Source organism: Dama dama, chromosome 22, assembly GCF_033118175.1.
Source record: "Dama dama isolate Ldn47 chromosome 22, ASM3311817v1, whole genome shotgun sequence".
Classification (NCBI taxonomy): Eukaryota; Metazoa; Chordata; class Mammalia; order Artiodactyla; family Cervidae; genus Dama; species Dama dama.
In genome coordinates this window covers 17265571-17279808 of record NC_083702.1, presented here as the reverse complement: position 1 = coordinate 17279808, position 14238 = coordinate 17265571, and the positions used below count along the sequence as shown (strand labels likewise).

General features: G+C 39.5%; 1 protein-coding gene across 1 annotated transcript in view; it reads right to left on the bottom strand.

The window, feature by feature from the left end:
* Nucleotides 1-14238, bottom strand: part of LOC133043049 (uncharacterized) — a 126264-nt gene that overhangs the window by 33989 nt on the left and 78037 nt on the right. Inside the window, 5 exon segments of the mRNA XM_061123939.1 lie at nucleotides 3758-4092; nucleotides 5314-5628; nucleotides 5705-5797; nucleotides 8975-9292; nucleotides 9373-9681. Coding sequence (XP_060979922.1) covers nucleotides 3758-4092; nucleotides 5314-5628; nucleotides 5705-5797; nucleotides 8975-9292; nucleotides 9373-9681 — 1370 coding nt within the window.

The following is a 14238-nucleotide window of genomic DNA, read 5'->3' as shown; positions in this document are numbered from 1 at the left end:
AGATGCTTGCTCCTTGGAAGGAAAGTTATGACCGACCTAGACAGCATATTAAAAAGCAGAGACATTACTTTGCCAACAAAGGTCCATCTAGTCAAGGCTATGGTTTTTCCAGTAGTCATGTATGGATGTGAGAGTTTGACTGTAAAGAAAGCTGAGCACTGAAGAATTGATGCTTTTGAACTGTGGTGTTGGAGAAAACTCTTGGGAGTCCCTTGGACTGCAAGGAGATCCAACCAGTCCATCCTAAAGGAGATCAGTCCTGCGTGTTCACTGGAAGGACTGATGTTAAAGCTGAAACTCCAATACTTTGGCCACCTGATTTGAAGAGCTGACTCATTTGAAAAGACCCCGATGCTGGGAAAGATTGGTGGCAGGAGGAGAAGGGGCCGACAGAGGATGAGATTGCTGGATGACATCACCAACTCAATGGACATGAATTTGGGTAAACTCTGGGAGTTGGTGATGGACAGGGTGGCCTGGGATGCTGCAGTCCATATCATCGCAAAGAGTCGGACACGACTGAGCAACTGAACTGACTGAACACTAATTGAATTAAAGAGGGAATTTTCATGATTATAATGAGATGCACCCTTAATAAAGATATAGACATCAAAATTCAAGAAAGGTTAACAGAACATAGCTTTGAAATATGCTTGACAGAATGAAAAGAAGAAATAGGCAAAATTACAATAAAAATGGGGATTATTACTGTATCTTTTTCAATAGCATGCAGACCAAACATACAAAAAACAAAGAATACAGTAGATGTACAACAACATGATCAGCACATTTAACTAAGTAACACATAGAGCAATGCACCCAACAATGCAAGAGTTCACATTACTGTAAATGCACTAGGAACATTTATCAAAAATGACCACATAATAGGACAAAATATTTCACTCTTTGAATTCATACAGAGTATTTACTCTGACCACAGTGGAATAAAATTAAGAATTAATAAGAAAAATTGTTAGCCATCCCTATTTTGGGAAATTCAGCAACACCCTTTCAAAAAACACCTGAGTCTGGGAATAAATTTAAAATTTACAAAATATCATGAAATAATTATAATAAAGATAGGATAATAATGATAATAAACACAAAATAATGATATGATCATAAATTCTTATGATGAAACTCAAGTAGTGCCTAAGGGAAATTTATACCCTAGATTTAGAGAAGAGGAAAGACTGAAAGTGAAAAAAGTAAGCTTCCAATTAAGAAACTAGATGAGAAAGTCTAAAGGATGTAGAATGTTGGGGTTAATTTTAAAAGGAACAAAATTGAATGGAAAAGAAGGTAAGCATAAGATAGAAAACCCTTTAAGCGTGGCTCCTTGAAAACTGATGAACACTGATCAATACTAATGAAGAGCAGAGAGTAAATGAAGTTAACAATACCAAGAATGAAAAGGGACATCACTGTAAATCATACAGATTTTTTGGTCATCGTTTTTGTGTTGTTGTTTGTTTGTTTTTTGGCTGTGCTGTGGCTCGTGGGATCTTAGTTCCCAGGTCAGGGATTGAACTTGGACCCATGACAGTGAAAGTCCAGAGATTTAACCCCTGGATTGCATAGCTTTATTAATATAATTTATACATTTAATGTGGATAAATACACAGAAAGTGTCAATTTCTCCACAGCCTTGCCAACACTTACATGTCTTTAAAAAAAAAAAAAAGTCATTCTGACATGAGTGAGATGATATCTCTTTGTGGTTTCGATTTACATTTCCTGATGATTGACAATGTCAAGCATTTTTCATATACCCATTGGCCATTTTATGTCTTCTTTATAGACATCAAATGTCTTCTTGAATAGACATTTCTATTCAAGCCCTTGGCCAATTTTTCAAATGAGTTATTAGGTTTTGGATTTTTTTTCTTGAGTAGCAGGAGTTCCTTGTTTGTTTGGAAAATAATACCTTACATAATTAGTGCTAGCTTGTTTTTTCACTCAGTTGATGTTTCCTTTGGCTTGAAGAAGCTTTTTAAGTTTGATATATTCCCACTTGTCTATTTTTGCTTTGTTACCTGTACTTTTGACATCATACCCAGGAAATCATGAAGCAATGTGTTTTTATTTTGTGATGAAGCTATCACATATCTAAAATATAATTGTTATCTGCTGATGATGTTACACAATTACACATAGTAAAATAAATTCAGATAAATAAATGAATTCAAAATTAGGTTTAAAAAATTAGGTTTTGAATATTATTTAGTGGAACTGTAAAATTATTTGCAGAAAATAAAACTTGATTCAATGTTATTTTGGGATTAAGAATGGCATATGAAACATTTCATTAAAGGCAGAAGTCAAAAAAGTAAACCATTATAGATTTGATAACATAACCCCCCATTCACATATATAACCTTTAAAATACATGCAAAAAACGGGGGAAATATTTACAAAAATATTTAAGAAAGAATAAGTGATGTTTCTTTATAAGACTATAAAGAAAGCTGAGTGCCAAAGAACTGATGCTTTTGAACTGTGGTGTTGGAGAAGACTCTTGAGAGTCCCTTGGACTGCAGGGAGATCCAACCAGTCCATTTTAAAGGAGATCAGTCCTGGGTGTTCATTGGAAGGACTGATGTTGAAGCTGACACAACTGAGCGACTGAACTGAAGTGATGTTTGTTTATAGAGTTCCTACAAATAAATAAAAAATGTTAAAGCATTCTAGAGAAAAAAATATTGTCATGAAATATCATAAAACTGTAATATAGAAAAGAAGATAATATTTTTGTATATAGTGTTTGTGAAAGTCGCTCTGCTGCTGCTAAGTCACTTCAGTCGTGTCCGACTCTGTGCGACCCCATAGATGGCAACCCACCAGGCTCCCCCATCCCTGGGATTCTCCAGGCAAGAACACTGGAGTGGGTAGCCTTTCCCTTCTCCAGGGGTCTTCCCAAGCCAGGGATTGCACCTAGGTCTCCCACATTGCAGGCAGATTCTTTACAGGCTGAGTCATCAGGGAAGCCCAAGAATATTGGGGTGAGTAGCCTATCCCTTCTCCAGTGGATCTTCCCAATCCAGGAATCAAACCAGGGTCTCCTGCACTGTAGGCGGATTCTTTACCAGCTTAGCTACCAGGGAAGCCCTAATGTGAATTTAAAAAAAAAAAAACAAAAAACCATGATGCATGTTCTTATGTCAAGACTATGAAGAGAATAATACTCTCTTTTCAAATTAATTATTTATTTGGTTGTGCTGGGTCTTAGTTGCAGCATGCAAATTCTTACTTGTGGGATCATAAGAAAAAAAATGTAACTACATGTGGTGATGGATATTACTGTATATGTGGTGATGATTTACCAATATGTACAAAAACATAAACACTGTGTTTTACACTTAGAACTAACATAATGTTACAAGAATTACATCTCAATTAAAAATTTTAACAAACAGGATTGGAATATGTGGATAAAATCAGTTCCATCCTTACCTCATTTAGGCTTCTCTGGTGGCTCAGACAGTAAAGAATCTGACTGCAGTGCGGGAGACTCAATTGCAATACCTAGGTTGGGATGATCCCCTGGAGAAGGGAATGGAAACCCATTCCAGTATTCTTGCCTGGAGAATCCCGTGGACAGAGGAGCCTGGCAGGCTATAGTCCATGCAGGCACAAGAGTCGGACATGATTGAGCAACTAACAATTTCACTTAATGTCATTTTGTGGACCCAAATTAAACTCACCACTTAGATTTTAAAATATCAAATCTCACTGCATCCTACAGGTTAGGACAGACACACAGAAACAGTAAGTCACCTGCACACGAGATGTAGGCTTCCTCCTCTGGAGAACATGAAGTGTAATTCCAAGGGTCAGAAGGACACTGCCAGAGAGAGGTGTCAGTTTTCTGACACCGGATTCCATCCACCCACCGGGGTCTAGAACCTTCTCTAAGAGCAAGAGAAGAGTTGAGGGTTCCACTGTCCCCACAGCCAAGCTGTCTGCAGATGATGGACACGGTGACATCATCCATGGGGTTGCGGCAGACACTGCCCCAGGTCCCGTTGTAGAAAACTTCCAGCCACCCAGCACACTGCTGGTCCTCACTCACCATCCTGAGGGCCAGGAACTCTAAGATTGAAAGGGGAGGAGACAGGACACAATGAAAACTTTGCTGGATGTTTTAGGTTTTCCTTTCTTCTAGAAATGGTGAACATTCATCTCTGACCTTGTTTAAGAGGTACCCACTAGATGGCAAGACTGACATTGCCTCCCTTTTAACTGACTTTGTCCATTTGTGTCTGTCCTTCTATTTCTACCACAATGGTGTAGTGGATATGAACTGAGAGGAAGACCAATCTGTGTGGGCGCTAGTCAGGGAGGGGCAGCTGAATTCAGCTTCCTGACCAAATCTTTGAAGAGTGTGTCAAGGGATGTGATGTGGATATTAGGGAGATAGGCAGAATAATTAACCCCAAAATGTCCACATCCCAATCTCTGCAACCTGTGAATATGTTACCATAGCTGACAAAAGGGATTTACAGATGTGATTAAGAAGAGGACCTTGGGACGGTGAGATTAAGCTAGAATATTAATTATATTAACAATGTGAGCCCAGTCTAAGCACATCCTTAGACCCACTATCCTTATATGGAATACATTTCTTAACTCTGCCTAGAGAGAGAGATGTGACTCTCGATAATATTTGGAGGCCTGCAGCATTGCTGGTCTGATAATGGATGAAGGGAGCTGTGAACCAAGGGATGTAGGCGGTTTCTAACAGCTGAGAATTCCATGGACAGAGGGGCAGGGCAGGATACAGTCCATGGGATCACAGAGTCAGACACGACTGTGTGAATAACTTTCCTTTTTTTTATCTAGAAGATTGAAAAGACAAGAAATAGATGCTCCCCCAGAGCCACAGAAGTGATGCAGCCCTGCTGAAGCCTTGATCCCAGCCCAGTGAGATCCTTGCTGGACATCTAAGCTACAGAATAGTAAGGAAATAAATATATGCTGTTTTAAATCACTAATTGGTAAATTGTTAGGGAAGCAAACGGAAACTAGTACCGTGGGTTTAAAATTTTTGTATGTAACTGGAGAGAGAGCCTTGCTTTCAAGAAAAACTGTAAAAAACGGCTCTGCCAGGAAACACTGGGGAGAAGAAAGGACCAGATCCTCAGCTGCTGCAGGGGGTAGTGAAAGCACCTCGTCTTCACGTCTGCTGGAAACACAGGCTCCGTGGGGGGAAGCCTCCTTCTCTGGTCCTTTCAGCATCTCTCCCTCAGAGCTCAGACCCCGTCCTCCAGGGCCCACCCCTCCCCCAGCCTGTGGACAGTGCGCAGCGCTGACCTGAGCAGATGACCCCCGCGTCCTGCTTGTGTCTGCAGTCGTGACTCCCCCAGCCCTGGGAAGGGCACTTCCACACGTGGGACTCCTTTCCAGTGCAGTTCAGGTCGTCCAGCCAGATGGGCCCTGATCCCACCCCGTAGTGGGCAGACCCCGTGGCATTGAGAGCTTCTCCACAGCCCAGCTGCCTGCACACCACCTGGGCATCGTCCAGGTCCCAGCCGTCATCACAGATGGTGCCCTAGGAGCCTTGGTCAAAGATCTCCACTCTCCCGGCGCAGGGACCGCCCCCGTCCACCAGGCGGAGCTGTCTGCTGTCTGAGGAGAGAGAAAAGGGACAATGGGGCATTGACCTGGGGAATGAGAAGGGTCTTCTGTCCTGTGGGACCCTCACCTGAGCAGTAGGGGGCGCTCTCCTCTGAGGCCGCAGACCCTGCTGGTTCAGATAGGGTGTTGTTGCACTGGGGCAGCACCTGGGTCTGGTTTCCTGAAGAAACAACAATGATCAGAAGTCTGGAAGGGCTGAAGAACAGGAAACTGAATTAAGGGAAATAATGACCTAGTGATAGAGCCTAAGATGAAAGCTCTGTTCAGTTACTTCAGTTCAGTCGCTCAAAAGTGTCCTACTGTTTGCGAACCCATGAACCGCAGCACGCAAAGTCTCCCTGTCCATCACCAACTCCCGGAGTCCACCCAAACCCATGCCCATCGAGTCAGTGATACCATCCAACCATCTCATCCTCTATCGGCCCCTTCTCCTCCTGCCCCCAATCTTTCCCAGCATCAGGGTCTTTTCAAATGAGTCAGCGCTTCACATCAGGTGGCCAAAGGATTGGAGTTTCAGCTTCATCAGTCCCTCCAATGAACACCCAAGACTGATCTCCTTTAGGGTGGACTGGTTGGCTCTCCTTGCAGTCCAAAGGACTCTCAAGAGTCTTCTCCAACACCACAGTTCAAAATCATCAATTCTTCGGTGCTCAGCTTTCTTTGCAGTCCAACTCACATCCATACATGACTACTGGAAAAACCATAGCCTTCACTAGACAGACCTTTGTTGGCAAAGTAATGTCTCTGCTTTTTAATATGCTGTCTAGGTTGGGTCATAACTTTCCTTCCAAGGAGTAAGTGTCTTTTAATTTCTTGGTCTGCAGTCACCATCTGCAGTGATTTTGGAGCCCAAAAAAAATGAAGTCAGCCACTGTTTCCACTGTTACCCCATCTATTTGCCATGAAGTGATGGGACTGGATGCCTTGATCTTAGTTTTTTGATTGTTGAGTTTTAAGCCAGCTTTTTCACTCTCCTCTTTCACTTTCATCAAGAGGCTCTTCAGCTCCTCTTTGCTTTCTGCCATAAAGGTGGTGTCATCAGCATATCTGAGTTTCTTGATATTTCTGCATACAGGAGGCAGGTAAGCTGGTCTGGTATTCCCATCTCTTTAAGAATTTTCCACAGTTTGTTATGATCCACACACTCAAAGTTTTGGCATAGTCAATAAAGCAGAAGATGTTTTTCCAGAACTCTCTTGCTTTTTATGTGATTCAACGATGTTAGCCATTTGATCAATATGAAAAGGCAAAACTTTTAGCTGAAGAAAAAGAATATATACTTCATTTTGCTTATGATTTTGAGTCATTGATCAGGAAAAAAAAACTCAGTTTGGCAGTCTTTCAGTGGGGTCTTTCAGTGCTACAATTAGATGTCACCTGGAGCTGAAGTCATTTAAAGACTTGACTGAACTCTGGTTCTGTAAAAAAAAAAAACTCCTAGAAGTGTTCTAAGGGTAAAGGAACATCATTTCTTCAACTTAATTCAGAAAGATTTTACATATTCAGGAAGAAATGGGGCAGAAGGGGATTCGAGAAGGAAAGGCACTCACACACAGAGAAAGATTAAAGCAAAATATTGATACTAACATTTAGAAACCCAGGTAAAGGTCATAAGGGAATTTTTATATTACTTTCCCAACATTTTAATGTCTCAAATGACATCAAAATTTAAAAAATTAAAAGATGAAAACAACTCAAAGAGAATTCTTTGCCAGGACACTTTCACAAAAATACTCATAACATCAAAAATAAAATACCTAGGAGAAATCCTAGTAGAAGATGGGCAAAATCTCGGAGAGAAATTCAAGATCTAACTGAATAGAGGGATGTATTATGTCAATGATTTGGAAAACTCAACACTGTCACTGTCAATCATCCTCAAATTTCTTTGTCTACTCTCAAATTTTTAAATCTATTCTCAATGAAAATAGCCTTCAGCTTTTCTTTTGGTGAAATGACAAGCTGATTTCTAAATTCATACAAAATACAAACAACCAAGAATGACCATCACAGTTGGTAAGAAAAGCAACAAAGTTAGAGGAGTTAATATAAAGTAACTCTTGTAAATTAAAATTATTAAGACTTACTACAAAGTTTGAAACTCTGGGAGATAGTGAAGGACATGCAAGCCTGGTGAGCTGTAGTTCATGGGGTCACAAAGAGTCAGACATGACTTAGTGATTGAACAACAACGACGACAAAGTTATGATAATTAAGAAAATGCAGTATTGGTGTGAGGATAGACAAATGATAACATGGAACAGAACAGAGAGTCTTAAAAAGGACAGACATACTTGCCTTTCTGCTTATGACGGAGGCATCTCTGAAGTGGGGAAAAGAGTCTTTTCAGAAAAAGATTGAGTCAATTGGATGTCCATATGAAACCTGACCCTTATCTTACACAGATATCAATCCCAGAAGGAATGCACAATTATATGCAAGAGAAAAATTATAAAATTTCGATAACAAACTCTTGGAGAGTGTTTTTATGAACTTGGAGTAGGCAAAAATTCTTTTTAAAGGGTATAAGAAACATTAAATGTACAGGAAAAAGTTGGCAAGTTATGTTTCCATAAGATTAAGAAATGAGTTCATCAAAGGACACCATTTAATCAAACGAAATAAATCAACTAAATCAAAAGAAAAGAAAAGAAAAGACCAAAGGTTAAACATGGAAAGTAACACATATTTGCATCCAAAGACATTGTCATGGTAAGTTGTAGTATCATATTTCTCATAGTCAAGAACTGGAAACAACTCAGATTTATACCGTCAGTAGAATTGATCAGTACATGACCATGTGATCATTCAAAGTCATACACTACAGTAATAAAAAAAAAAAATAAAGTGCTACAATATACAACATCATGAGTGAATTCCAAACATAATTTTGAGTCTAAAAAATTAGATACAAAAGATGCAACATACTGCATCATTTTATATAAAGTTCAAAAATTGATAAAACACTATGTTGGTAGAAGTTAGGTAAGCGGTTTTCCCTGTAAAGGAGGGAGGACACAGTTACTGGCGGCAACAGTGACTGTGGTGCTGGGGACATTCTCTTTGTTGCTCTGGATTGGGGTTCATACTGAGATCTATACTTACTGCTTCTACACTGTCTTCTATGATTATATGTAAACAACAGTGTTGCTTAAAAATATATTATTCCCCTTCATAATCCTTGCCCTGGCCTGAAAAATGAAGGAACAATGAGAAGATCCATATTTCACCACGAAATATCTGACTTTGAAGTCCATTTTCCCTCACTCTCTGTTCTTGGGGACATTTCACTCCAGGAGCATCCTGAGTACCAGTAGCCCTTGTCCCTCTCTCTTACCTGAGCAGATCACAGAGGCCGTGTTGCCATGGGAACAGTCAGGCCCACCCAGGACAGTCACAGGACAACTCCACAGGAAGAACTCAGCCCCAGAGCAGTGAAATCGGACTGTTGAGATCTGATCACCTTCTTCCACCAAGTGTGGTCCTCTGGGAGTGGAGATGGCAACTCCACAGCCAAGCTGACGACAGACAACATTGGCATTGGCCAGACTCCAGTGGGAGGCACAGAGCGCTCTCCATCGTCCAGAAAATTTCATCTCCACCTGCCCCTCACACTGAGAGGAGCCGTTTGTCATGAGCCGGACTTCTGAGTATGCTGGTAGAAGAAGACAGAGTTTCAGCAAAATCACATGAACAGGGTGTTCACAGAGATGAAAGGCCTGACCTGCATCTCACCTGAACAGACAACCTGAGCAGCTCCACTGTGGTGACACCTGCCCCCTGGACAGGGCACTCTGGGGCAGACCCGGAGCTCAGGCTCCTGCCCCTCGCACCTGAACTCTTCAGCCCACACCCGGCCATCGGACTCTCTGAAGGGCACGTGTCCCAGGACAGACACAGCCTTGCCGCACCCCAGCTCTGCACAGATGACCTGGGCAGTGGGGAGTGTGAACTTCCCATCAGACACTGGGGTCCAGGCTTCTCCAGAATGCACTTCTACTTGCCCTGAGCAGGGTCCATCCCCTCCAGCCAGACGCACAAATCCTAAGAGGAAACAACAACAAAACCAGTGAGTGTTCGTGGTACTGACTTGAAACTGCTCATTACAGGCCACGGTGTGAAAGTTTTTCTTTTTAGAAGTGGAGCATGTAGAGAGTCTTTGACAGTTAGCGTCATAATTGAATTTTCTTGAGCAGGTTTCTAAAGAGCAATCCATGAGGATTACAAGGTCAGTTTGGAATGGCTGAATCCCAAGAACATATACTTTGAGACTGGTTAGAAATCTGAATTCCTTGGTCTCGGAGCCAAGAAACTACAGAGCTCAGTTCAGATCATTGGAATGGCTGAATACTGGAAACACATCTTTTAGCATTGGTTGAAGAAGTGAATTTCTCATTTAGCAGCCTAGGACCTACAGATCCAAGGATAACGTATAATATGCAGGCACTTGAAAGTAGAGATATGCAGAACAGAACCCACCCAGAGGGACGTGGGCTGTGAGATTAGAGACCTAGCATCCAGACAAGCTTAGAAAGCTTTCGTGGGACTTGTGGGGCTAATATTCTGATCAATTTTCTCTCCCAGGAGCTAGTCCTCAAGTGACTTGGATGAGGGAAAGTCTTGAGGCTGGATCCATGAGGGGATGACAACCTGTAGACGGGTGACAGCTCCAGAGAAGAAATATAGATGCTATCACTAATTCATGTTTATGTCATCACATCTTGTCTTCTCAATAGCAAAAATTCCATTGATTTCTTCAGTGACCTCAGTGGGAAAGAAGAGGAATTAAGAAAACAGAGTCATAGAGACAGAGTCCCAGCCATCTCTCTTGAAATCCTAGGATTTGTCAAAGAACCTGGTAGAGTGTGTGTTCTCAGGGGGAGCTTACCAGACAGCTGAGGTTCCAGATCATCTCCTATTAAAGGTTTTTCTTCTGAAACAGGACTCATAGAAAATGCTAATTGATTTTAATACTATCATTGTACTAATTCTAACCACAGAAAAATATGCATTCTTCTCAAGTACAAATGGAATATTCTCCAGGCTAGGTTACAAATAACTCTTAACAAATTCAAAAATATTAAAATAATTCCAAGTATCTCTCATGACCATAATGGAATGGAACTAAAACTCAATAGTGATAAGGAAACAGGAAATTCATGAATATACAAAAATTAAACCACACACTGCTATTTTAAGATTGTTTTCTCTATTTCTATTAAGAATGTCATTGGGATTTAGATAGGAATTGCATTAAATCTGTAGATCACTTTGACTAGTACAGGCATTTTAACAATGTTAATTCTTCCAGGCCAGAAGCACAGAATGACTTTCCATTGATCATATTGTCTTTAATTTCTTTCATAGGTGTTTTACAATTCCGAAAGAAGATGGCATGTTGAAAGTTTGCAATTCTAAAAGGAGGAGGAAGATGGAGAAGGAGGAGGAAGTGAGCAAACAAGGCATAATTTGCAGAGTTCCAAGTTGAAAAAGCCTCAATATGAACAAAATATGTAAGTATTTGTGGGAAACACTTGCTGAATAGGTTGTTAGCATATTACATCACCCTCTGCTCCTCCCATCTGCCACTTAAGCTGCTATCCTTTTTCATGTCTCCTACTTCAGACAAGCAAACACCATTTTAAAAGATACAGATGAATGGTAAAGAAAATCAGAAAGGATAGCTACTGCTGAGGAAGTAGGGTGTAGGTGGGGCATATGGCAGGCAAGGTGCGATCAGGGAAGTTTTAAAACTAAAGGAGACAAGCCAAAATAAAAGTTCATCATTTGGTCATCAAAGGAACACATTTTGAACAGAATGAAGATAACCCAATGAAAAAACTTTATTTGATTCATCAAGTACAATTCCCTGATTTTTAGATGTGTTCTGATTATTTATTTCTAAAGTTCTTACTGGTAAAGGACTGCTTAGTGATGCCCAACATCCAACCAAAAAAATTACTAGAATTTCCAAAGGGGAAAAATGTAACCCATAACACATTTTAAAAAAATAATTATTTAAATCAGCTTCAAAAATTATAGAAATGATTGAATTGGCCAAAGAGATCTTTAAACCACTAATATCAATATGTATAATGAAGAATAAAAATAAGCAGGGAGGAAAACTAGGAAAAATAAACAAATGAGACTTCTAAAACTGAAAAAATATAGTGTTGGAATGGACAATTATTTGGATTAATTACACAAGAGACTAGACATTGCAGAATGAAAGAATTGGGAAGTAAAACACTGCAATAGAGACTATCTAAACTGAACCAAAGTGAGCAAAAAGGCAGAAAAATATGAATGAAAACACAGTGGCATGTAGTGGATAACATAAAAATATATAAAATATGTGTATTTGGAGATTCAAAATAAGGGCTGTGTGGAAAAATACTAAGAAAAGATAAATGAAGTTTTTCCAAATTTTTTGAAAACTGTAAATCCAATGATTCGAAAAGCTAAACAAACCCCAAACAAGGTAATGAAATCATTCTCAGAAAACATGACAATGTAAATGCTGAAATTCAGTAGTAATCAAAGAAACAAAAATATCTTAAGAGCAGCCAGGGAAATTTGACACATAATGTACAGGGAACAAAAAGATAAGTATCATTTACTGACATTTTGTTGGAGGCAATGAAAGTCACATAACAATGTAAAAGCATATTTAAAATATTGGGGTTGGGCATTTGTTACCTTAGAATTGAATCAGCTATGAAAATACTTTTCAAAACTGAATGAAAATTAAAATGATTTCAGGTCAATGAAGGATGATAGAATTGGAGGCCACCAGACACATACTACACAAAACTGCCTCAGAAAGTTCTTCAAGCTAAAGGGAGATGACAGCAGATGAAAACAGGGATCCTCTCAAAGCTGTAGAGACTGTGCTAAATGCTGATTCTCTTTGAGAAGATTTAAGGCAAAATATTAGCAACAAACTATAAGATCCATAATAAATCTTTAAGTAGAATGTATGACAATGATAGCACCAAAGACAAGAACAGGGAAGTGGTAGAAAACTATAGTGACTGACATTGCTTGTTGTGACATAATATCATTTCAAGGTAGAATGTAATTAAACATTAATAATTCAACATGGGCTTCCCCAATGGTTCAGTGGTGAGCAATCCATCTGCCAATGCAGGAGACGCAGTTTCAATCCCAGGTCTAGGAAAATCCCACATACCACGGAGCAACTAAGCTGATGCACCACAACTAGTGAGCCTGTGCTCTAGAGCCCAGGGGCCACGACTACTGAAGCTTGTGCACCCTAGAGCCTGTGCTCCAAAACAGGAGAGGCCACCACAGTGAGAACCTCGTGCACTGCAACTAGACAGTAGCCTCTGTTCTCCGCAGCTAGAGAAAAACCCATGCATCAGGGAAGACCCAGCACAGGCAAAAATAAATTAAAATTATTTTAAAATTAAAAAAAATAATTCAACATTATTATCACCTAAAAATCTGATATGATTAATAAGCCAATAGAGTTTTAAGATAAAATAATAAAATATACTCAAAGATTAAAATAGGAACAAAGATATAACAAATAACAGGCAAGTACACTTAAACTCAATTATATCAATAATTACATTAAATGTAAATAATTTAAGTACTCCAAATAAACAACAAGATGATCAGACCAGAAAAAATAAGACAAAACAATATACTGTCTATAAACATATGTGTGTTTAAATATAAACACAGAAACATATTAAAAATGTAAAAAATTGTATACTATGCAAACACAAATCAAAGAAAGCTGTATACAGCATCTATATTAATATCATACAAAGTCAGACTATAAGACAAAGAATACATTCAGAGAAAAAGAAATATTTTATGGTAATAAAATACAAAAGAAATTATATACTATCAAAACTGGTGGCTTAAAAATAAAGTGATGCTTAGAAGAAAATTTAGAACCTTGATGCTTCCTAGATGCCTACATTAGAATAAAAATAGAAACAGAAGAAAATGATCCAAGACCCAAGAATCTGCAAAAGCAACAACAGTCATAACTGAAAAGTGAAAGTCACTCAGTCGTGTCTGACTCTTTGTGACCCCATGGTCTATACAGTCCATGGAATTCTCCAGGCCAGAATACTGGAGTGGGTAGCCTTCCCTTCTCCAGGGGATCTTCCCAACCCAAAGATCAAACCCAGGAGCCCCGCATTGCAGGCAGATTCTTTACCAGCTGAGCCACAAGGGAAGCCCAGGAATACTGGAATGGGTAGCCTATCCCTTCTCCAGGGGATCTTCCCAATCCAGGAATCAAACAGGGGTCTCCTGCACTGCAGGCAGACTCTTTACCAACTGAGCTATCAGGGAAGATCATAACTGAAAAAGAGGAGTGAGAACTGAGTACAGAAATCAAATAAGTAGAAAGCAAATACAAATCAAAAAAATCAATAGGGTCCATTAGCGATTCTCTTAAAAACATTAACACCGATCATCTTCTAGCAAAACCAATTAAGAAAAAAGAGGGAACACAAATTAACAACACCAGTAACAAAAGGAGGAATATCATTATAGATCTTCCCAACATCTAAAGATAAGAGATATGAACTAGCGTTATTCTAATTTGAAATTTTTTTG